The sequence below is a fragment of the Gadus chalcogrammus genome, chromosome 8 (genome assembly GCF_026213295.1).
Source record: "Gadus chalcogrammus isolate NIFS_2021 chromosome 8, NIFS_Gcha_1.0, whole genome shotgun sequence".
NCBI classification, from domain to species: domain Eukaryota; kingdom Metazoa; phylum Chordata; class Actinopteri; order Gadiformes; family Gadidae; genus Gadus; species Gadus chalcogrammus.
In genome coordinates this window covers 22115931-22139782 of record NC_079419.1, presented here as the reverse complement: position 1 = coordinate 22139782, position 23852 = coordinate 22115931, and the positions used below count along the sequence as shown (strand labels likewise).

The following is a 23852-nucleotide window of genomic DNA, read 5'->3' as shown; positions in this document are numbered from 1 at the left end:
GGTTAATTTCAGTGACGGGCTAATCCGGCTGATAACTTTAGCTTTGCGTAGTTTAGCATTTGGCGTTGAGTGATCTTGTTGATTCACTTTGGTATGTTGTTTTGGCTTAGCGCCGACTCTGTGCCAGTGAAACGCAGCTGGAACTGTCTCTCTCTTGTCCAGCTTCGGGAAGGATACAGTGTAGCTTTGATCATCTTGCTGTATCTGAGTGAGCTCAGCAAACTCACCCATCGGCACTGTATCCTGTAGGGGTCCTTTGCATTTTTCTAATGCTGCTAGTCTCGTTTCCATTAAAGCCACCGTCTGTCGCAGTTTGGTGCAGTCTGTGCATTTCCCAGTCTCCGTGCCTGAGATATCCGAGTACAGAGGCATGTTGGCGATAGGAAAGTCCAAGGCTTTTTCTGCGGTCTGATCCGGGAGTAAAAAGTGCCAAAATGTATTGTTGAATCGAGTGATGGAGGACGACGAAAACAAACTATATACTGTTAGGTATTATGATCATGAAATAAAATAAGATAAAGTAGATCTGAACGATGAATTAAGTAGTTTTTTCCAATGCCTAGCGGAGCTTCGGGAAACATGACCTCTCTCTCTGCTGCTGCTCCACCAGCAGCAGAGAGAAAAATCACTTCCTGGCATCAACTGGTTGCTATGACACCTTCCAATCAGGATTTCGACCCCTGCACAGCACTGAGACCGCCCTTATTAAAGTTGTAAATGACATCCGTCATAACACAGACTCTGGCAAAACCTCAATACTAATGCTACTTGACCTCAGTGCTGCATTCAACACTGTAGACCATACATTACTTCTGGAAAGGTTAGAAAACTGGGTGGGGTTTTCAGGCACTGTCTTAAATTGGTTCAGGTCCTACCTACAAAATAGGAACTACTTTGTTTCCATTGGCGACTTTGTATCAGAATCAACCAACGTGACATGTGGAGTCCCACAAGGTTCGATCTTAGGACCCTCTTTATTCAACATCAACATGCTCCCACTAGGGCAAATCATGCAAAATAACAATATTGACCATCATTGCTATGCTGATGACACGCAAATCTATGTATCGCTATCACCAAATGACTATCAGCCCATAGATCTGCTGTGCCAGTGCATTGAGCAAGTGAAGGAATGGATGTGCCGAAATTTCCTTCAACTAAATGAGGACAAAACAGAGATAATTGTATTTGGTTCTAAAACGGAAAGGCTTAAAGTAACCCAACACCTTCACTCTCTGTGCCTGAAAACCTCAATCAAAGCCAGAAATCTAGGGGTGATCATGGATTCAGATTTACATTTTGACAGTCACATCAAATCAGTTACAAAATCGGCATATTATCACCTTAAAAATGTAGCAAGACTTAGAGGGCTCATGTCCACCGAAGACTTACAAAAACTTGTACATGCCTTTATCTCATTAGTAAGCTTGATTACTGCAATGGTCTCCTTACAGGTCTCCCAAAACAAACTATCAGGAAGCTTCAGCTTGTTCAGAATGCTGCTGCTAGAGTTCTAACAAAGATCAAAAAATTTGATCATATTACACCAATTCTGAAATCGTTACATTGTAAATGTAAATGGACTGCATTTATATAGCGCTTTTCTAACCATTGGCCACTCAAAGCGCTTTACAATATTACCTCACATTTACCATTCACGCACACATTCACACACCGACGGCGGAGTCAACCATGCAAGGCGACAGCCAGCTCGTCGGGAGCTAACAGTCAGGGTTAGGTGCCTTGCTCAAGGACACATCAACACTCAGCTAGGAGGAGCCGGGGATCAAACCAACAACCTTCAGGTTACCAGCCAACCCGCTCTACCTCCTGAGCTACTGCCGCCCCAAACAAACATTGTCTTCCTGTAGGTCAGAGAATTGATTTTAAAATCATGTTGCTAACCTATAAATTCCTACATGGTTTAGGCCCAAAATATTTAACTGATATGCTTCCACTACATCAGCCTTCTAGACCGCTAAGATCCTCTGAGACCAATCTGTTAATTATCCCCAGAGTAAACACAAAACATGGGAAAGCAGGATTTAGTTACTATCAGTGGTGGACAGTAACGAAGTACATGTAATTCGTTACTGTACTTAAGTAACATTTCCATGTATCTGTACTTTACTCAAGTACATTTATTTGGTAAGACTTTATACTTTTACTTCACTACATTTAAAGCGAAAATTATTACTTTTCCCTTCTTTACATTTACAGAAACACTCGTTCCTTACTCGTTCCTTTTTTATTTTTAATAAAATACCAAAAGGTCAAAGTGTATCGCGACTATAACCAATCAGCGGCAGCGCCCAGCGCGCGATTATCTGCTGAAGTTAACAACAGAGGTGTCGTCCTGATTGTAGAATTGCATAGTCACGCTGGAGTTGGAAGCACAAGGTGGTGTGGTCATTGAGAGAGATCATTAATATTATTTGTCAGGGAAATGGCTGAGGAGCTGACTGCAGCATCATTGGAAGAAACCGAAGTTGGTGCCCAACACCCCTGGCCTTATTTGGCCGAATTGTTTGAATTCCTCGAGAAGAAAAAAGAGTCCTATCACTTCAAGTGTCGCCTCTGCATTAAAAACACTACGCTGTCGGCATTCTGGAACTCGCCATCGAATTTAAAAAAGCACATCGAGGTAAGTTCGCCATTACATGACTACTACTAACAGAGTGGTTATAAATATGCCCCGGTTGATTATATTACATTGAAATACATTACATTCACAGGTGCTTTTATCCAAAGCAATATGCTAGCACCCAAATTATCTGTGGAGATGCTAAGTGCCAGTTAAATACAGCCTCCCTCACCAAACGTTAACACCGGGGACACAGTCGAATTCATGGCCAAGCGAAGTGAACTTCGCAATTCATTCCTATGAGGGAGAAGGCAAGCACATATGAGCGAAGCGACATTATTCGGCCAAGTTTAATATTAGTTAAAAAAAAATTGCAACAAGATAATTGTGTATACTCGGAGCAGGATCAATGTCAGTTTAATTTTTATGTTGAGGACCGGTGATGGCGAAACTGTGTGTAAATTCTGTCACATTTTGGTAGGGGCCTCTGCATTTTAATGAACACCAACTAACAATGAGTTTACTTTTTGTGGGACGCCCAGTGTTCATTTATTAATGATGGCATTATGTGAATGGCGTGTGGTTCTTATCATTCTTTTTTTTTTTCCCTCAGAGAAAACATGCAAGTCAATTACCAAGATACCTGTACATGACCGCCCCACGGAAGAGAAAAGCCAAAACAGAGGATGCAGCTTCATCATCTAGGCCCACAAAGCAACTGAAATTAGATGAAACAGTAGCTAATCGAAAAAGTGTGGACCAAGCTGTGGTGAATTTCGTGGTACAGAGTCTCCAGCCCTTCAGCGTGGTGGACCAGCCATCCTTTCAGGACCTTCTGAAAGACCTTCAGCCCAATGCCCCTCTAATGTCAAGAACAACATTGCGAAGAGGATTGATGACGCCTCACTTGACATGAAGAGGAACATTATAGAAGCAATGTCCACAGTCAGTGTCATTGCCACAACAACAGACTGTTGGAGCACAAGGCGAAGGAGTTTTTTAGGAGTGACTGCCCACTGGCTGGACCCCAGTACCCTGGAGAGATGCTCCGTAGCACTAGCATGCAGGCAAATAAAAGGTCCACACACTTTTGATGTCCTGGGAAGTGCATTGCATGAGATCCACTCTGAATTTGGCATACAAAACAAAATCGGCAGAACAACAACCGATAATGGTTCAAATTTTTTGAAAGCATTCCGAATGTATGGAGAGCAAGATGAGAACAACAATGCCAATGCCAATGATGTTTCAGATGAGTCTGAAGATAATGGGGAGGAGATGGGTGATGAAGGTCAACATTTGGAAGGAGAAGTGGATTTTGTGGACGCCACAGCCATCTTAAATGAAGATTACGGCCTGCAATTTCATCTCCCAAAACATCACAGATGCGCCTGCCACCTGCTAAATCTGGTCTCCACAGTGGATGCTGAAAAGGCAACCTCAAATGATGCGTACAAACGGCTGTCAAGATCAACATTTTCAAAATGTTATGCGCTGTGGAATAAGTGCGGACGAGCTACAACTGCTGCAGAGATGGTGGAAGACGTGTGCAAAATACAGCTAATCCGTCCGAATGCCACAAGGTGGAATTCATTACTCCTGGCAGTCGAGAGAATCCTGCGAATCGTAAAAGATGAGGGAGAGGCAGCTCTGAGGACCCTATTCACTGGTCTCAAGTTGCCTAGGTAAGTACTATTTTTGGACATTCTGCATGCTTTCTCTGCTTTAAATGTATTTTTGTTTGTGAAATTCTTCATAATCTGTAAGAATTGTACTACACCAGTAAGGTTATTATTATAAACATTATTACTTGAAATATTACTTGAAACATTGACTCGAAGCCCACAAGAAAGACATCACATACTACATTTATACATAATGTTACAGTATAATAGAAAGGAAGGCTGATATGTACTCATACGTCCAGTGTTCCCCAGATCATGGACGAACAAGCTTTTGAGCATTAAGCTCATTGTAGAGCGTTCCAGCCTGTTCATGAACTTACAAGGTTCCTCAGCTGGGCCATACAAATGGTTAAATTTAGTGTATGTATCAATCACAACATTGCATGGAGAACATCTATGATTCTATGATGGGCCTAAAAGTTGTCACCCTTGCATACAGCACAGTACTTAATTGAGACATGTGCACGCACACACAGTAAAACATGTGACCCCATTAATTGTCGTTGTCTTTTAGGTTGAGCTCTGTGGAAATCTCCTTTCTGGAGGAGTACGCCAGGACAACGGGACCAGTCGGCAAAGCCCTCAACATTCTGCAAGGCAAAAACGATGTCCAGATGGGATGGCTCCTGCCTACGTTGACGCTCCTCATAACAAAGCTCGAAAAGATCTGCATCACCAGCAGATACTGCAAACCGTTGGTGGACGCTGTGCAAGAGGGCCTGCAGCACCGCTTCGCAGACATGCTGGTGGAACCCGAATTCATTGCTGCGGCCATCCTTGTCCCGAAGTTTAAGACATCGTGGACCTCTGACGAAGACCTTATACTACGAGGCAAGTCAACATTAATCATCCTTTTTTTATGTCAGAAAAGGAGTAATGTTAGCTACACACACACACACAGCAGGGTTTCCCCCAGCACTTTATTGCTAAGGCGGCCACCATGACAAGAAACACCTACCCCCTCGACTAGGTCCCCTGAAAAGATAAATATTTCATGTTGTGAATGTAAGTTGCTTAGCCCAAAAATATATACTGTTAACTCCCCACCACCTTGACTAACAAAAATTCTGCGGGAAACACTGCGCGCGCGTGTGCACACACACACACACAAATCATCTAATTATTTATTGACATGTCTATTTCAGGCATGGACTACATCAAGGCCCATCTGGAAGAAGAGACTGCCCACCTGTCCCCAGCTAATGGCTCCAGTGAATCGGATGAGGAGGACTTCTTTGCTAGCTTCAAGAAGTCTGCTGGTCAAGGTGAAGGTGGGAAGCAATTAGAGGGTTACCTTGTGTCACGCTCCACTGAAGAGACTGGCAGATTTGAACCCAAAAGCACGACTCAGAGACCAGCAAACACAATGATAATCCGCTCTTTACTTCGTCAAGCAAATCAACGGGGACGGGGCGAAGAACGTAGTCGGGGGCAGGCAGGATCGGGAAACCGGGGCAGCAGACAGGCGAACGAGGATCCAGAGGGACGAGACGGGGAGCGTAGTCGGGGACAGGCAGGATCGGGAAGCCGGGACAGGAGACAGGCGAACGAGGGTCCAGTAGGACGAGACGGGGAACGTAGTCGGGGACAGGCAGGGTCGGGAAGCCGGGACAGGAGACAGGCGAACGAGGATCCAGTAGGACAAGGCGGGGAACGTAGTCGGGAACAGGCAGGATCGGTAAACCGGGAACAGGAGACAGGCGAATAGCTGGAGAGACTTGCATGAACCAACAGCGAAGACAATCTGGCAACAGGTGAACAGTGTTCAGTCAACTTAAAGGCTCCACTAACCACCTGACGCAGCCCAGCTGCGAGGGTGAAGGGGGCATGGCGGACAGACCGTGACACCTTGCCTCAAAGATTGACCACAAGGATGTACTGAAGTCGTACCCTGCTGTATGCAAGTTGTCTTTGAAGCTTAACACGGCCTTACCTGCATCAGCAGCGTGTGAGCGCCTGTTCAGTACAGCAGGGCTCATTTTCAGTCCTAGGCGAGCACGGCTAGACGCAATTTTTTTACTTACTGAAGAGGAATATAAAATATTTGAGTTGAAGTTGGTCAAAATCGCCTTGTGAGTACACCCCTCACATTTTTGCAGATTTACATTAGATGTACATCTCAAAAGTGATTCTGATGTCATTCTCTGACACTGTATGTAGCGCCTCCATCCACATATTCAGTTAACCCAAACATACAACCCTTCTACACACACACACACACACACACACACACACACACACACACACACACACACACACACACACACACACAGAGGGAGAGACTTCTAAGGTTTCCATTCAAATGGTCTCAAGCACTGCCTTACTACTTGCCATATAGTCTTTGCCACATGTTCGAAAACTGTTGCGTTTTGTTATTGTCTTCATATACTGTATGGCCTCTTCAAAACTTAGTTAATGTTTCGGCAAATGTAATGTTTATGTTGAATGATTTCTGTCTTGAGTGAAATTACAGTTTTTTCCTATCGTTTTAGGCAATTTACCTAAACCATGTTCACATTCCCTAAACACTTCACACAGTGAGCATACCAGTAGACCATGTGAACCAAACTGTGGTTACTTGCCCCTATGCTAAGATACAAATGCTGGCAATGACGCCTTCTTCCAAATTTCATGGATACCTGCCCCAGTCAATGTTCACTACCGGCAAAACGCTGTGGAACTACAGCATATTTTACCAATGTTTAGATACTCTGTTCAAAACAGTGAACTTTCTGTTCAAAACCTAACTTATCAGTAATTTAGATCACTGTAGATGGAAAGATGCTGCATTTGGACAGACAAATGAAGTTACATGTTTGAATAAGAAAAAATATTTAGTTTATAGTTTATTTATTTTATTTTACAGTAATTTAGATATTTTTTTCCCCTGTGCACCATAGTTCTTGGTGAATTGGCATGGAATTACTTTTTTTACGTAAAAGCAACACTACATACAATGATCTGTACAAAACACAGAGGATAAGTTTTGCAATGCAAAACACCTGGTGGTCATTTCAGCTAAAGACCTACTCAGCTAAAGACCTACTCAGGTGTTTTACATGTAATTTGTGCCTCGTTGAAAAAGGGCCTTCTTTGGCATTTGCTTTGGACTTCTTTACGTAGTTGGTATAGGAAAATGGATGCAGCAAGAGCAAGAGCAAGAGCAAGAGGCAGAGGAAGAGGAAGAGGAAGAGGTGGAGGTGGAGGTGAAGGTGGAGTAGGAGGAAGAGGAAGAGGTAGAGGAAGAGGGAGAGGTAGAGGAAGAGGGAGAGGAAGAGGGAGAGGGAGAGGAGCAGCAGCAGCAAGGACAGTTGTATCTGATGAAATCAGAGCAACTGTCATCGACCATGTAATCAATCATGGTCTGTCCATGAGGGAAGCTGGTCTGAGGGTTCAGCCAAACTTGCCAAGATCAACGGTGGCATCAATCGTGAGGGTTTTCCCACAAACTAACAGGTACTATACAGTATTTACAGCATTCTGACTGATGTGTTTGTGATTTGTTTCTGGATCATATATTACGTACTTACTGTATGTAATTTGCATTACAAAAACTGAAAATTGTTATTCTCAGTTTCTCATAAAACACTTACAGTATTTACTGTATTTACAATTACAGTACATTTACCACACTCAATTGTGACATCTTTTGTGGGAGGTAAACCGACATATGAACACTGTCAGCAGATACTTGGCTTGGATTGTCATACTGTAATATTACAAACTTTATTACTGTAGTCCAAAGAAGTGTTTGTCTGTGTTTTTTCTCTTTTTTTCAATGCAACACTACAGGAAATCTATGCCAAACTGGAGGACACAGCAACATTTTATATATGCAATTGGCAATGCTTCAAGATGTTAATGTTTTTTAGGTCATAGTGTTCTGAGAGGAAACCTGTGTTAAGTTATGGCAGCATTGTTTGTGGTGTGGTTGTTGTAGTGCATTTTGCACCAAAGGTTAACAGATATGCAGAGGTGTGTGTCTCTAAAGCCTACTGTGTTAAGTGATAGGGAAAAGTGACCATAGTATGGGTACATGACCGAAAACGATAGGAAAAAACTGTAATGGAAAATAAAATAATGAAACTTGAAGGAATGCTTTTTGTGTTGTTGCTTCAAAACCACTTGTTCTTACTTAAAGATAATATAGTTTTGAGTATTTTGGGTTTGATTAGGCAAATGTAAAGCATTGTTCACCTGTTCAAGTAGGGGTTTTGATGTGACAGTAAAAATAAATAAATATGCTTTTACTTTTAATACTTAAGTATTTTTGAAGGCAGATACTTTTGTACTTCTACTCAAGTAAAAAAATGAGGTGAATACTTTTACTTTTACTTGAGTAATATTCAATGCAATGTAACTGTACTTTTACTCTAGTACACAATTGGTTTACTTCGTCCACCACTGGTTACTATGCAACAAATAGCTGGAATAAACTCCCAAATCTGAGCACCTTTAAAACAAGACTGATACTTGTTTTAAAGTTGAAAACAAAACAAAAACAATCAGGTTTGCTATAGCTTTCTGCTAAATCTTAAATACATTGCACTTTCTAAAAAGCTTTTTTAACTTTGCCTTTATTTTCTATTTTAATACTAAAATGCCTTTTTCTATTTTACCCATTTCTTTGCATATGTTTTTCTTTTACTTATCTATTATTTTATTTTATTGTATGACAATGTTTATATGTGAAGCACTTTGAGTCTGCCTTGTGTATGAAAAGTGCTACATAAATGAAGTTGCCTTGCCTTTATATTTGTATTGTATTGAATTGTTTAATCGAATTTAGCTAGTAAACTGAGTGTTTAAGGCAGGTTTCAAAAACCATTCGCGCTTATGTTGCCGAACACCAAATAACATAATACAGATAATGGATCGCTAGATAACACTTGTTGTTACTTTATATTTGTATTGTATTGAATTGTTTAATCGAATTTAGGTAGTAAACTGAGTGTTTAAAGCAGGTTTCAAAAACCTGTCTTGTCACGCTCAATGAAGGAGTGCAATGAACGAGCATGAAAGTTCGCGAATGTTCAAGAACCTTCATACGTCATTCGACGCGATCGCCCGTTGCCAGGCAACAGACGATCGCGTCGTCTGTTGCCAGGCAGGTTTGGAATTTGTCAACAACTGATGACGTAGGCCGGTACAATTTTCGCCCCCGGTACAATTTTAACGTGACAGCTGCGCTAGAGTCCGAGGTAGGAAACCCAAACGCCGCCGTGTTTGGGTGCATGATAGAGTTTAGATCGGGTTAGATTAAATAATCTCGGATATAAATAACAATAATCGGGTTAAATAACTTCACATGGTGTGTCTGGTGTGTTTCCAGCATTCGTAGTGTTGATCAGCAGGTGCCATGCCGTAATTCCGACGTCACAATGGTCCGAAATATTTCCCATTAGATCGACATGCCACTATGCCGACCGTTCAATGTTCCGAAAACGGAACCCATTGGTCCGAAGGTTAGTTTTTTGTCAGACTTTTCAAAAAGGAGGCAATTCCACATTTGTGATTATGAAACCAAAAATAAAAGACGATGTAGGCTAAGTTCCAGCCGTGCACTTCACCAATCCAGACCATTGCTGTGGGCTTGAACGGTCACAAGAGGTGAATTTATGAAGCGCAAGTTATAAAAGGACTAATACTCTTCCCGTAAAGAAGTCAAACGGTGAGTGAAAAACAAATAAAATTTTTATCTTTAGTAGCTGTGTGTGGGCCTATATGTGTTGTTTACTGTGTTTACAGTGGGCTTTTAGCCTAAATCATTTTGCTGGTATTGATTGAGTCAAACTTATACCTCATACCGTGTGTGTGTGTGTGTGTGTGCCCGTGTTGAGAATTAGACCTACGCTCTCTGTCCATGGGGCTGAAACACCGTGTCGAAATGAAGTGAAGCGTCACTTTGCTCTCCAATATTCATCGTGAACGTGATATGAAGGCCAATGTAGTATTTTGGAGAGAGAGCGAGATATAAAACTCTTTATATGTAGGCCTATTCGGCCGTCGGCCTAATGTGCCTCCTTTTTGAAAAGCCGGACAAACGGACCAATGGGTTCCGTTTTCGGAACATTGAACCGTTGGCATAGTGGCATGTCGATCTAATGGGAAATATTTCGGACCATTGAGACGTCGGATCAATGTGTTGTCGGAATTACAGGCAGGCCCCGATCAGGTGCGATATAGTCCGCCAAGACGTTGAGGTTGCTTAGCAACCAGAGACGCTGTCCATGCAAGTGAACGGAGCGTTCCCTCTTCGTCATAACTATCAAACCAAACATCCTTCACATTCACCGAGCGAACATTATGAAAGTAAAATGCACATTTCTCGCTAAAAATGTTTACATAAACGCATTTAATAAAGAAAGATGTCGGCCGTATGCTTCTGTGCAAGCGTCACTACTCTCTGCCTGTGACTTCGGGTCAAGCTCCACGCTGATTGGCTATCGCGGCTAAGCGTCACGCGTTGGAGCGTTGAAAGTTTAATTTTTTGAACTCCGGGCGTTGGTGCGTTGGGCGCGTTACTGCGTTTACGTGCGTAATTACGTGCGTCTGCCGCGTCTAAAGGCCCATTCACACCCTACGGTAAATACGGATACGGACAGTTTCGTCCGGTCCCGGAGGTGTTTCGTCCGTAAATGGGTCCGTCGCCTCTGAGCTTACGAATCCGGAGTGCTCCGGGAGAACCAGAGCAATGCCACCGGAAATCGAGGCGGCGGTATAGAGTCAAAAGTCAGACAATTCGCGAACATAGATAGGGTAGTATAATATCTGATATATATATATATATATATAGTATGACGTTTTGTACTTAATATTATACTATATACCTGACATTTTTATTTTATTGTTTATTGTTATTGTTCCCCTGCTTTGGCAATGAGTTGTAACTGGTCATTTAACAACATTTTGAGGAGATAATCTGCTGGTTGGTGAGGGGTGTCACATGCCACCGCACACTTTTTGCACTTTTCTTTGCCGATTTCGGATGACGCAAAGCAAAATCATCTCTACAGATGTCATGTTTGCGAATGTCGATGCCGTTAATATGTGAAACGACTGTCACTGCCCTCTAGAGGATTTATTGCGTAACATCCATAAGAACGCTGAAACCAGACGGAGGTATGAAGGGTAGTTCCGGGGGCAACGTTTGGGGCGACAGACAAATTTCGTCCGGATCCGGAGGTATGGATCGGCCTTTACGCCCCTAATGCAACGCTTCAACGCGTGTAACGCGTCACCGCGCCTAGACCAATGGTTCCCTATGCAAAAATGCAGATTTTCGACGCCCCTAACGCGAGTAACGCGGTTGGTGTGGCCGCACCTTTCCTGCTGTCGAGGTACTCAGGAGAGACAGGAGAGACGTTCCCTCCAGGGCTGATGTACTCTCGGGGGTAACACCCTTCACTTTGACCGGCAGTGAGTCTGCTTACAGGTTGGAATGAAGCAGCCACCGATTATTGACAGGCTGGGTACTTTATTCGTATTTCCACTGACTGGACAGTACATGTTTGCACAGAGAGAACCGGACTCGTTCATTCACTTAATTGACATGCCCAACCGCCCGCTTTCCTGACTCGTCAACTCACTAACTCGCTGAAGTCACTCACACACACACTGCCATTCTCGCGCACACACATACGCTACTCTCGTAAAGGTACGGCCACACTGAACGTGTTAGGGCCCGTGTCCACCAAAAGCGTTTTTAAATGGCGGAGCGCTCCGTGCACTGCTTTCAACGCGTTTGTGCACGCCGCTCAAAAAAGGCGCACAAAGCGTTTTTCGTTTACGTCATTAAATACGCGTCATCGCTTGTATCCATAGATACACAGCTTCTATCTGTTGGCTCCATCATATGGCATCTGACACCTGAACGTCCTCTCTGGTTACTCCTACAATTTGCGAAATGAATCCAAGAGTAATAGCGCTTCTCGCCGTGGCAGCGGAGGTTGCGGACGATCCCCCTGCGCCTGTCGTGGTTGCCCAGAGGAGAGTGTGGGTCCACAGTATTAATCGTGGCAGGGGGCAGTACAGGGAATACCACCGGCTGTGCCAAGAGCTCCGCCTGGACGAGGATCGCTTCAAGGTATATTTCAGACTCAACCGGCAGCAGTTTGAAGGAGTGTTAACATTTATTGGGCCGACCATCGCCAAGATGAACACCAATTATAGGGAGAGCATCAGTCCCGCCCAACGGCTTTGCATTTGTCTGAGGTGAGTAGCATAGACTGGAATGTGTCTTTGTAAATGAACACAACAGTTGGTATTTAACGTAAATGTAGGCTATTTTCATAATTAATTAATAAGAAGGCAAACCTTTATTAGCAGCTGTACAGTTCTTTTGTTTTCTAATTAACTGAAGATAATGTAGGCTATCTTTGTTTATGTTGCAGGTACCTGTCAACTGGAGACTCGTACAGGTCTATAGCCTTCAGCTACAGGGTGGGGTTCTGCACTGTGGCGAGGATTGTGAGGAGTGTGTGTGAGGCCATATGGTTGTGTATGGTCTCCACATACATGCCTGTGCCAGGGGCAGAGGACTGGATGAAGATAGCGGGGGACTACGAGAAGCTGGCGGACTTCCCCAACTGCCTCGGCGCCATAGACGGCAGACATGTGGTTATCCAGTCCCCACCGTCTACTGGCAGCCAGTACTAATTATAAGGGGGCATTCTCCATCGTCCTTCTGGCGGTGGTGGATGCCCGCTATCGATTTAGGGTCGTGGATGTGGGGGCCTACGGCAGGAGCAGTGATGGAGGCACGCTCTCTTCTTCGGCCTTTGGCACTGCTCTGCGGCTGGGGAACCTGGACCTTCCACCTGATCGACCCCTACCTGGAGCAGACCATCTGGGACCCCAGCCGCATGTTTTCATTGGGGATGAAGCTTTTCCTCTGCGGAGGAACCTCCTGCGGCCCTACCCTGCCCAAAACCTGGGGGGAGAGCGGAGGAGCTTCAATTTTCGGCTGTCCCATGCCCGGAGGATTGTGAAGTGCGCCTTTGGCATCCTCGCCAATCAGTGGAGGCTCTACAGGAGAGTTCTCGGCGTGTCGCCAGAGGTTGCAGAGAGCGCCGTGAAAGCCACCTGTATCCTCCACAACTATATGCGTTGGGATGGTGAGGGAGAGTGCCATCACAGGGTGCAGTGCAGAGCATCCCCAGGGTCGGCAGCAACAACGCCTCCAGGGAAGCGGTCGCAGTGAGGGAGACCTTCAACCGCTATTTTTCATCTCTGCCTGGTCGAGTGACTTGGCAGGATGGAATTTAGTTTATAATATTTGTATATATTTGAATCAAAAAAGGCGAAAAACCAAAACTAATAATACAATTTCTTAAATCAATCTAACATTCATGTTGTATGCTGGATTACTTCTGAAGACAAAAACACACCTTTAACACCTTCATCATCATCAGAGCATTCATTATGTATCTACTACCTAATGTAATGAAAACAAATCAACATTGTCTTAGCATTAAAATGTTTAATTAACTGATTCATTAGAAAATGATTCCAAGATATTATGTACACATTTGAAACATTTCTTATAGCTTGTACTAAATCTAAATAGAAAATGATTCCAAGATATTATGCACACATTTTAAACATTTCTTATAGCTTGTACTAAATCTAAATAGAAAATGATTCCAAGATATTATGTACACATTTGAAGCATTTCTTATAGCTTGTACTAAGGCTGCATCCCATTTCTACCCCTTACCCCTCCCCCTTGTTTTGAAGGGGTAAGGGTGTCCCAATTCTCATTTGGGTTAAGGGGTAGGGCGAAGACAAAAGGCTACGTAGCCCTTGAAACGAAGCTATCCAAGGACCACACTTCAAAGGGAGGGCTTCGAGGAAAATCCGGCCGAAAATGCATTTTTACTGGTTGTTATCATTCGGACTCATGCTGTAAAGTTGACTGTATATTCAGCTCGAAGTCATACACGGACAATGCGATCTCTGAGCTCGATATAAAACATGACATAACGGTAAATAACTGTTGAACTATACATACAAGATTTTGGCGCGCTCTAGTGGCCAACCGAAATCAACAAAATAACAAACAGCAGCGATGGCTCAAGCAAAGGACACGCACAAATGTAAGTATTTTCAGCACTTTAATTACGGAAGACTGGTGTAATAAAACTATTTTCGAGCGGTTTTTTTATTGTGAAGTTAGTTTTTAATCACTAGTCAAGTTTGTTTTGATTCACTAGTCAAGTTTGTTTTGAATCGCTAGAAGCCGATGCTAATGTGTTCCGCTATCGCTATTTGTTGAGATAGATATCCGATAACCCTTGACATGACATGTTAAGGTTTCAAGTTAAATTTGTGTGCAGTGGATTTGCTTACTACTACTATTCCTTGGTTGATTATACCGGCGCACTGCTTTGATATCGGTAAAGCTGCCACCTAGGCTACGTCGCTCGCCTGTCAAACTGAAGATTTCCTTTCCACTTTTACCTCAGGGACACCACAGGAGACCAGAAGTCTCATTAATTTCAGGGCGACCAGGGACAATGAGTTTCTCAAATCTAAAATGATCGCCAGAAAACAGTGGGAGTGAGTCTTACGTTGTTCAATCTTTTCATTCTTGCGTCTGTTTTCTATTTTGGTATTTCTGTGTTGAGCTCAAAAGCCCACTGAATTTCTGTGTCGTTATACTGTACGTTGGCTGTGATGTAGGCTTTTTCTGAAAGAAATGGGGATGGAGGGGAAAGTGTCAAGGCAACAGGCTTCTAAGAAGTGGGAGAACCTTAAAAAGAAGTACAAGGTATGTGTCATGTATCAACCAAACAAGACCATTGTTTTTGTTGTAATTTAGTATTTGCTGTGTGTGTGTGTTTGTTTTTTCAGGATTTGAGGACTCCCAAAACTGGGTCGGGGACTGAAAGTGGGGAGGTGACTGTGGCGACGTGGCAGTATTATGATTTGATGCACAAGGCTCTTGGTGCCCGGCCAGCAATTGACCCACCAGTCCTTGTGTCATCGATTCAAGACCCCATGGTTATCCTCATGGTGAGGGTGATGTGGTTTCATGAATTTCACTAACTGCTATTCAAACATGTTTCATGAGATATTAGCTGAACATTTCTAAAGAAAATGACTTCTAACATCTGACTTGCATTGTTTCTTTAGGAGATGGTGGAGCCCTACACCCAGTGCTTAATTTGAGGGGGAGCAAGGGGGAGCGCGCTCCGGAAGCTCTGACGTGCGCTCCGCCAGCTGGATCTGGAGTGTGTGTGTGTGTGTGTGTGTGTGTGTGTGTGTGTGTGTGTGTGTGTGTGTGTGTGTGTGTGGTGTGTGTGTGGTGTGTGTGTGTGTGTGTGTGTGTGTGAGGGGCTAATACTGTGTGCATGTGTGTTTTGTTCAGATGTGCAGCAAGAGAGGTTGGACTTGGAGTGACGCGAGTCGGTTGAGTGAGGTGTGATAAATCTGCGAGGAGTTAGCGAAAGTGGCTGCGGAGAAGAGGGGCAAGAAGGCCAAAATGAACTTTATTATTATTATGGTTTTTGTGGTATTCTGGTATTGTTCTGGTTAATAATATGTATCTATTTGTTAACGTGGCCAAGTTGTCATGCCAGATTGTTGTTCTAACTAGGCCTATAATCTATGAGGTAGCCTATCTATTTGTTTTCATCTTTTGATGCGACGGAGATCCATTTTCAAGGACTTGGTGTATTTTGTTGTGTTGAGAATACAATGACTCAATGACGCACCTGCGAGTGCATGACATTATTCCTCAACTGTTAGTAAACAACGGTAAACTTTATAACGTGTGGCTGTGTGTCTCTCCAACCTAACATATGTTTACTATTTTTTCTGGGTACATCCCCATTCACGAGGCTTTAGTAGGCTAATTTCTTGCGATGTTGACTAAATAAGTGTGGGTTGTTCGAAAGCGCCCACCAGAGCCCCCGCCCCCCCCCCCCCCCGCCGCTTTTTTTCTACTCGTCCTCAGCGCTCCGGGAGCTCCTACTTGACAAATTAAGCACTGCCTACACCCAAGCACCCACGACAGCAGCAAGCACCCCAGTACACCCTACCACATCAATCATACGAAGGAGGTCCGAAACAGTGGCAGAACTCCTGGCTGAGGAGGCCCTTCAGGAGCAGAGGCGCCATGAAGAGAGTAAGGCCAAGACGGATCGCTTTCTGGATCTCTTTGAGAGGATGGTCAACAAATTATAATTATTGATTTTTGTTGTTCCTATGTTTTTTATTCTTGCTATTTATTAATTTATGCTATTTATTATTCCTATTTATTATTGTTATATATATTTATATTTATTAATTTATGCTATTTATTATTCCTATTTATTATTGTTATATATATTTATATTTATTGCTATTTATTAATTGATGCTATTTATTATTCCTATTTATTATTGTTATATATATATTTCTATTTATTAATTTATGCTATTTATTATTCCTATTTATTATTGTTATATATATATATTATTGCTATTTATTCATTTATGCTATTTATTATTCCTATTTATTATTGTTACATATATTTATATTTATTAATTTATTATTCATATTTATTATTGTTACATATATTTATATTTATTGCTATTTATTAATTTATTATTCCTATTTATTATTGTTATATATATTTCTAATTTTAAAGTTACTTGTTGAACAATTAAATATTCTTGTTTACAAAAGTTTTTTCTATGTGTGATAAATGCTACAAGAAGCAGATAGTTTTAAAACATTTATCAATCAGTTTTAAAACAACTATCAATCAACAAATAAATAACACAGTATGAACATAATCATCAGGATAAACTTGTAAGGGAACATAAACCAACAGGTAACTGTAGAAAAACTATTTACAAGTGATAAGTAAGCGTATAAAAACCAACTGTTATGTGAGGCAACGCAACGTATGCTTGATCTGAAACATGCCTACTCGTGGCCTCTGTTGACATAGCAGTCAGCTGTCCGCAGTCAGCGACGATGAAGCCACGTAACGGAGGGGCGTCCCATTTCTTAGGGGAACGTTTTACCCCTCTGTATTGAGGGGCAAGGGGAAGGGGTAAGGGCTAGAAATGGGATTGGGCCTAAATCTAAATAGAAAATGATTCCAAGATATTATGTACACATTTGAAACATTTCTTATAGCTTGTACTAAATCTAAATAGAAAATGATTCCAAGATATTATGTACACATTTGAAACATTTCTTATAGCTTGTACTAAATCTAAATAGAAAATGATTCCAAGATATTATGTACACATTTAAATAATTCTTATAGCTCATACTAAATCTAAATAAAAAATGATTCCAAGATATTATGTACACATTTAAAAAAATCTTAAAGCTTAAACTAAATCTAAATAGAAAATGATTACAAATTTTATTTACACATTTAAAAAAATCTTAAAACTAAATCTAAATAGAAAATGATTACAAATTCATTACTCTCCAAACTCCACATCGTACAGGACCTGCTGCATCCTCATGCGCGCCTGGGCCTTTTTTTGGTTTGACAGCCTCCTCAACGATGGGACGAGGCTGAGCATAAAATGCTCATCCTCGTCAACAGCCAGTGCATTCTCCTTTTCCTTTTGGATAGAGGACAGGATTGATTTCTGGAACGCAGACAGCGGCTGCTCCAGCTGTCTCCTCCGTGGTGGTGGAGGTACAGGACGCAGCGGTGTGACCAGAGCCACCGTAGAGGTAGTGGGAGGAGATGGAGGAGAGGTGTCTGTAGCGGACTGTGAGAGGCTGGGAGAGGGAGGAGATATCTCCTCTTCACTTTGAGCCACCACCTGTGAAAGAAAGCATACATTTGTTTGTTTAAAATGTGCAAATTAAAATGGTGAATTCTTATAAATATCTCTGCATCTGGCTTCACCTAACAAAAACCTTAAGAACACTAGTATGTTAGGGTATGTTTTTAGCATATGTTTTAGGCTAATAGCTTTTGTTATAGGCCTACCTCTCATTGGGGAGACATACTGGGCGCTAGCAGGGTCAAGATCTCCGGTGCTATCTCCTGGCTATAATCTCCCTGCTCCATATTGCTAGATGTCACCCTCTCCTTCACATGGCGCTCCAGGAAGCCCATGATGGCCATATACTTCCACCTCTTGAAAGAGGTGGCACCGGCCCCACTTTTCTTTCTGTCCCTCTCTGCCTTCCTCTCCCTCAAATATTTATCACGCAAGTATTTCCACTTCTTGCGGGACACTTCAGCTGTTGATACAAGATTATGTCTCTACAATTAGCAATTCACACAACCTACAAGGTTAATATCAATCCTACCTATCAGTAACGTTAATACTAACTGCCAAGTTAACGTTAATACTAACTGCCAAGTAAACGTTAATACTAACTGCCAAGTACGGGTGGCAGTTTGTACCTAACAGCTAATAGTTAAATGCGATAATATCATTAATAAACATGATAATAATATAAAAAATTAATCAATAATTCTCACCTGTAACGCCCAGCATAGCTGAAATGTCTCGCCAGGCCTGGTTGCGCTTTGTTTGGTCGTGATACGCCTTTAACGTGAGGTCGTACAGGACCGGACACTCACTCACAGCTGTTATCAAGCTTTCGTCCGACATGTTTCAGTTTGTGTTCCGTTGATACTTTTAGCCTTGCCTCCTCATCGATTTTGATTGGTCGTTCAAAAAAAGCGCCGATGACGTGGAACGCTTTTCTTCAAAAGTTAAACTGTTTTCAACTGGGGCGCGCGTCTAAAAGCGCGAGGCGCGTGGAGCGTTTAACCGCCCCGGGCGGCTTTTTAAAAGGTGCGCTGCTTGCGCGTCCTGCCATAGAGAATGCAATGCAGACGGGCGCTCCGCCTTTTAAAAACGCTTTTGGTGGACACGGGCCCTTACGCGCGTTAGAGGCGTTGAAAATCTGCATTTTTGCATAGGGAACCATTGGTTTAGGCGCGTAGATGCGTTTTACGCACCCAACGGAACATTTTTTTTTACTTTTGACGCGCCTGCGCGTGACGCTTAGCCGCGATAGCCAATCCGCATTGAGCGTGACCCGATGTCACTAGCAGAGAGACGGAGGACGCACAGAAGCAGAAAGAACATGGACGACCAAGTCATCGTTTCAGTGTGTGCTGAAATGATGAGGAGGTGGTGAAACTCACCCAGCTGTGAGCGCCCACGGAGGATGTCATGCACTAGAGTTTAGATTCTCTGCCCGAGCCCGAGCCGACCCACGGGCCGGGTTGGGCCGATATTTCCCATCACTATCCTCGGGCCGGGCCTTTGATCGAGCGTTTGTGTTATTGTTTTTTTAATCATTGCTTTATAGGCCTAATCTGAAGAGAAATCTATGCCATAAACAGAAATATTATAGGCCTTTATTACTCGGGTCTTCTCAATGGCGTGGAACGCTCCGTTCACTTGCATGGGTAGTAGTCCGGTGACTTGTCAACCCCAGCGTCTTCGGTTGCTAAGCGACGTCAACGTCTTTGGCGGACTATTTCAATGCGGACTATTACACTACGAATGCTGGTAACGAATAAATTGTAAAAAGACACCATGTGAAGTTTTATTGATATCCTAGTTGCTACCACTATTTCCCCATTAATGGTATAATATAGCAGGTCTAGAATAGGATTCAGAGGGCTTCAGTGCAATATTTGAACCGTGTGATGCTGTTGCGTTAAGTTGAACTGTTTTGTGTCTCTTGACTGGCCAGCGCCAGTCAGGAGAGTTTGCTGAGGCACCATCGACTAAGGCACAAAAGAGGAGCTAATTTGCCCTGTGTATACAGTAACTGTACCTTCAAAACATCAAGTGCCTTAAAGTCACACCTAACTAGATCCCATCCCCAAACGGCCGAAAGACAAGAGAAATTGACATTTTTTTGGGACTTGTGTGAATTTAGAGAAATCTGTACAGAGTCTGCATATTTCACTCATCATTTAAAAAATCAAGAGACTGTATGTTGCCCCTTTTTGGGGTGTGGGTTTAAAACGAACACATTTAAAACCTTTAGTTCACACAGAAGTAGAAAAAACAAGCTACAATTACATGGGTCTAAAAGTTCTAAACAGAAAATAGTTGAAGAACTCTGCATTTTTCTTCATCTCATTCTCTTCGAAGAATCAAAGAGGTGCTTACTGAACATGGTATTGAAGTAGATGACCGCGTTGTACAAGAGATTAATGATGCAGCATTCAAAACAAATCCATTAATTTTAAGTACCGAAGGAAAAGGTGTATTGTCCACTGATCATAGGAGAAATCTTTATTTTAAGGAGCACTTTTCTTTAATTGAGCCAACCGAATATACATAAAGAAGAACCCATAAAAACTCATTTGTTTATGTTTCGATCATTAGTGTTCTTGAGAAGTTGTTGAGACAGGCAGGTGTTTTAGATAAGTTGGTATTGTATCAAGAAGAAACCCCAGGTCAATTCAGGTCATTTCTAGACGGCCAGTACTTCAAAGAAAATCATCTTCTGGGGGAGCAAGAAGCAAGCCTTTCTATAGGACTCTACATAGATGACTTAGATATATGTAATCCTTTGGGGACATCTAGAAAAATCCATAAGATCACTGCTGTCTATTGGGTTTTGCTCAATTTACCAGGCAAGTTTCGTTCTACGCTCCCCTTAATTCAGCTGGCTTGTCTTGGAAAGAGTAATGATGTTCACAGTGTTTCCCGCAGGATTTTTTTCAGCAGCGGTGGTGTGGTCCCCGAAAGCCTCTAGGGGGGTCCAGGGGCATGCCCCCCCGGCCGAATCTTTTTTGTACCCTTTACCTTGGAATGCATGAATCTGGTGCACTTTGAGAGGAGAATGTGCACTTAAATCCTATTCAAACAGTCCTGTGTATTACTGTAGATGGGATTATTGGTTGTAACTTTGCCTTTTGTGTCTTCATTTACAGATTTTTATATAGTAATATTTAAACAAAAATTGTGCAAATATAATTTGCACATTTATTTACAGATTTTTGCCTAATGCTTAAACACTAAACATGGTTGCTAGGTCCAAAGCATTAACTGTTTTTTTACATAAGACACTTTGTTCAAAAATGCCCTTAGGTTTTTTCCCTGCATTTATGCTATTTTATTTTATTGTATGACAATGTTTATATGTGAAGCACTTTGAGTCTGCCTTGTGTATGAAAAGTGCTATATAAATAAAGTTGCCTTGCCTAATGACCACATGCTTACAGGCGATTAGCATAAATCCCTAACTAAAATACGCGATGAAAACGGATTTTATATGGCAATAAAGAACAACATCGGATCTAACAGTATGGATTCATTTTTCAAAGTTCCCGAAAATACCTAGGCTATAAATTCCTGACTTGATATAAGCTCCTGTAAAGGCTATGAGTGATCCCAAAAAGAGCGACAACACACACACACACACACATAGGCCTACACACACACACACACACACACACAATACTAGAGGAAAAACGGCACGGAGGTTGCGGTTTATAGATACAATAAAATGATTGGGGCTCAGAGGGTTTTTAACACTGGTGGTCATGTAGCGACACATATTAGCAACTTACTTTCTCTCTCTGTCTCTCTGTCTGTCTCTCTCTCTCTCTGTCTGTCTGTCTGTCTCTGTCTCTCTCTTTCCTTCTTTCTTCGATCTTCCGCTTCACTCGCTACTGCTAGAATCAATGTAACTTTGCAACCGTGTAGGGTAGCCTACTGCCAACAACTGTCACACTCGCTGTGTATTTTTCTTCTTTGATGTTGGTTACGTGACGATGTGCCGCGTGCTGCGCAATTGATGTTACGCGCTGTACATTTTCTAAAAGGAGCTACGTAAAAAAAAATTAGGAGAAGGATTTTTATTGCTGTGTGAACGTGGGGGAAACACTGATGTTAAACAGTTTGGGTATGAATCATTTCTTTATCCATTGATAAAGGACGTTGAAACTCTTGAAAAAGATGGGGTTTTTGTAGAGGTTTTTGTAAGGGGAACAATATTCAGTGTATGTGCTGATAATCTTGGTGCTCATAGCTTAGCAGGTTTTCATGAATCTTTCAATGTAGAAAAATTCTGCAGATTTTGTTGTATTAGCCGAAATCAAATTGCGAATGTTGAGCCAAGGGATTTTCCATTAAGAACTGTGAGGCAGCATGACACATTTGTTGAAGAGCTCAAGTCTAGTGACAAACAAAGTGTAAATGGTGTTAAATCAGCCTGTGTATTGAGTAACTTGTCATACTTCCATCCAGTCACTGGGTTCCCCCCAGATATTTTGCACGACTTTTTTGAAGGTGTTATCCCTGTAGAGTTATGTTTATGTTTGAAAGGATTGATTAGAAAAGGATTCCTTACATTTGATGGACTGAATAGCCGTATAAGGCTGTTCCCATACAAATTTTCTGATAAGGTCAACAAGCCACAGCAAATTACAAAGGCTAGCTTTGGAACTGGGAGACTCAGTGGTAATGGACACAAAAGTTGGGCACTTTTACGTTTGCTACCTCTTATGATTGGGCACAATATACCAGAACGGGAACCATCATGGCAAATTCTGATGGACCTCAAAGAGATTGTCGAAATTGTTGTGTCTACCACGTTATCAGAGGAAATATTGCGTTACCTGGAGAGTAAAATATCTGACCATCGGCAGTTGCTCATTGACACCTTTCCTGACTTTAAGTTGACTGACTTTAAGCCCAAAACATCACTTTATCGGGCATTATGTACATCTCACACGCTGCTTTGGCCCTTTAGTGGACTTGTGGACACTTAGAATTGAATCTAAGCACAGTTTTTTTCTTTTTTTTTCAAAAAGGTGGTGCGTGATGTTCACTGTTTCAAGAATGTGCTACTGACTCTCTCTTCTAAACATCAACAAATGATGGCATATTTCCTCGATGGCCATGGACTGTTCAAACCAAAACTGCACATTGGTAGCATGGACAATGTCAAAATATCATCTTTAGATGAAAAGATCAGGACGGTCATTCAAAAGAAGTATCCAAGTCAAGATAGTGTGTCATTTGCCAAAGATGTGCATTTGTTCGGAACACAATATGTAAAAGGCATTGATCCTGTCTGCTGGTCAATGCAGTGGCCTACCAGAGTTCTTCAAGATACTGAACATTTTGGTGGACTTAGAGAAAGTGTATTTTGTCGCTGCAAAGCTATCGTCTTGGTTCCTGGAACATTACAGGTCATACCAACTCATTGATAGTTGTTTCATGGATATAGAAATTCTGGACCCAGAAGCTTTGAATGATTACCACCCATTGGCTGCATACCAGGTTGCTGGACAGTTAATGGTGACCCCAAAGGTGTGTCTGCTGCATTGAGTATAATGGTATGTATTTTGACTTTACACTGCAATGTTTTAAATGTGTGGTTTATTCATTCATCACATACTCAACATCCATTCATAATAATTATGAATGGTTGTACAGAATTCGCAATGCTGTTTTAAAATGACTGTCGTCATGTACCAATGCAGTTTACATGCTTATGCAATATTCTTTTCTTATCTTTGTTTTCACAGGCTTTGTTACTGTTAGTCCACATAAACCCCAAGCAAATACGGAAGATTCGGCTGACCAGGGCTCCTGAATCTTTAGAGGAACTTCATGACGGACTACGGG

At 42.2% G+C, this 23852-nt stretch overlaps 2 protein-coding genes across 2 annotated transcripts; one reads left to right on the top strand and one right to left on the bottom strand.

Annotated features, from left to right (window-relative positions):
- The first annotated feature begins 716 nt into the window (after positions 1 to 716).
- On the top strand, positions 717 to 13471 carry LOC130387942 (uncharacterized). The gene is made up of 6 exons (XM_056597234.1): positions 717 to 4269; positions 4784 to 5151; positions 5415 to 5540; positions 12213 to 12483; positions 12663 to 12905; positions 12988 to 13471. The coding sequence occupies exons 1-6, from the start codon at positions 3497 to 3499 to the stop codon at positions 13469 to 13471; spliced, it is 2265 nt and encodes a 754-aa protein (XP_056453209.1). The 5' UTR covers positions 717 to 3496.
- A 4225-nt stretch (positions 13472 to 17696) lies between these two features.
- LOC130387941 (transcription factor Adf-1-like) lies at positions 17697 to 18854 on the bottom strand. The gene is made up of 3 exons (XM_056597233.1): positions 18722 to 18854; positions 18317 to 18477; positions 17697 to 18050 (listed from the first exon to the last, which is right to left on the bottom strand). Exons 1-3 carry the CDS (start codon positions 18852 to 18854, stop codon positions 17697 to 17699), a joined length of 648 nt encoding a protein of 215 aa, XP_056453208.1.
- Between the last annotated feature and the right edge of the window lie 4998 nt (positions 18855 to 23852).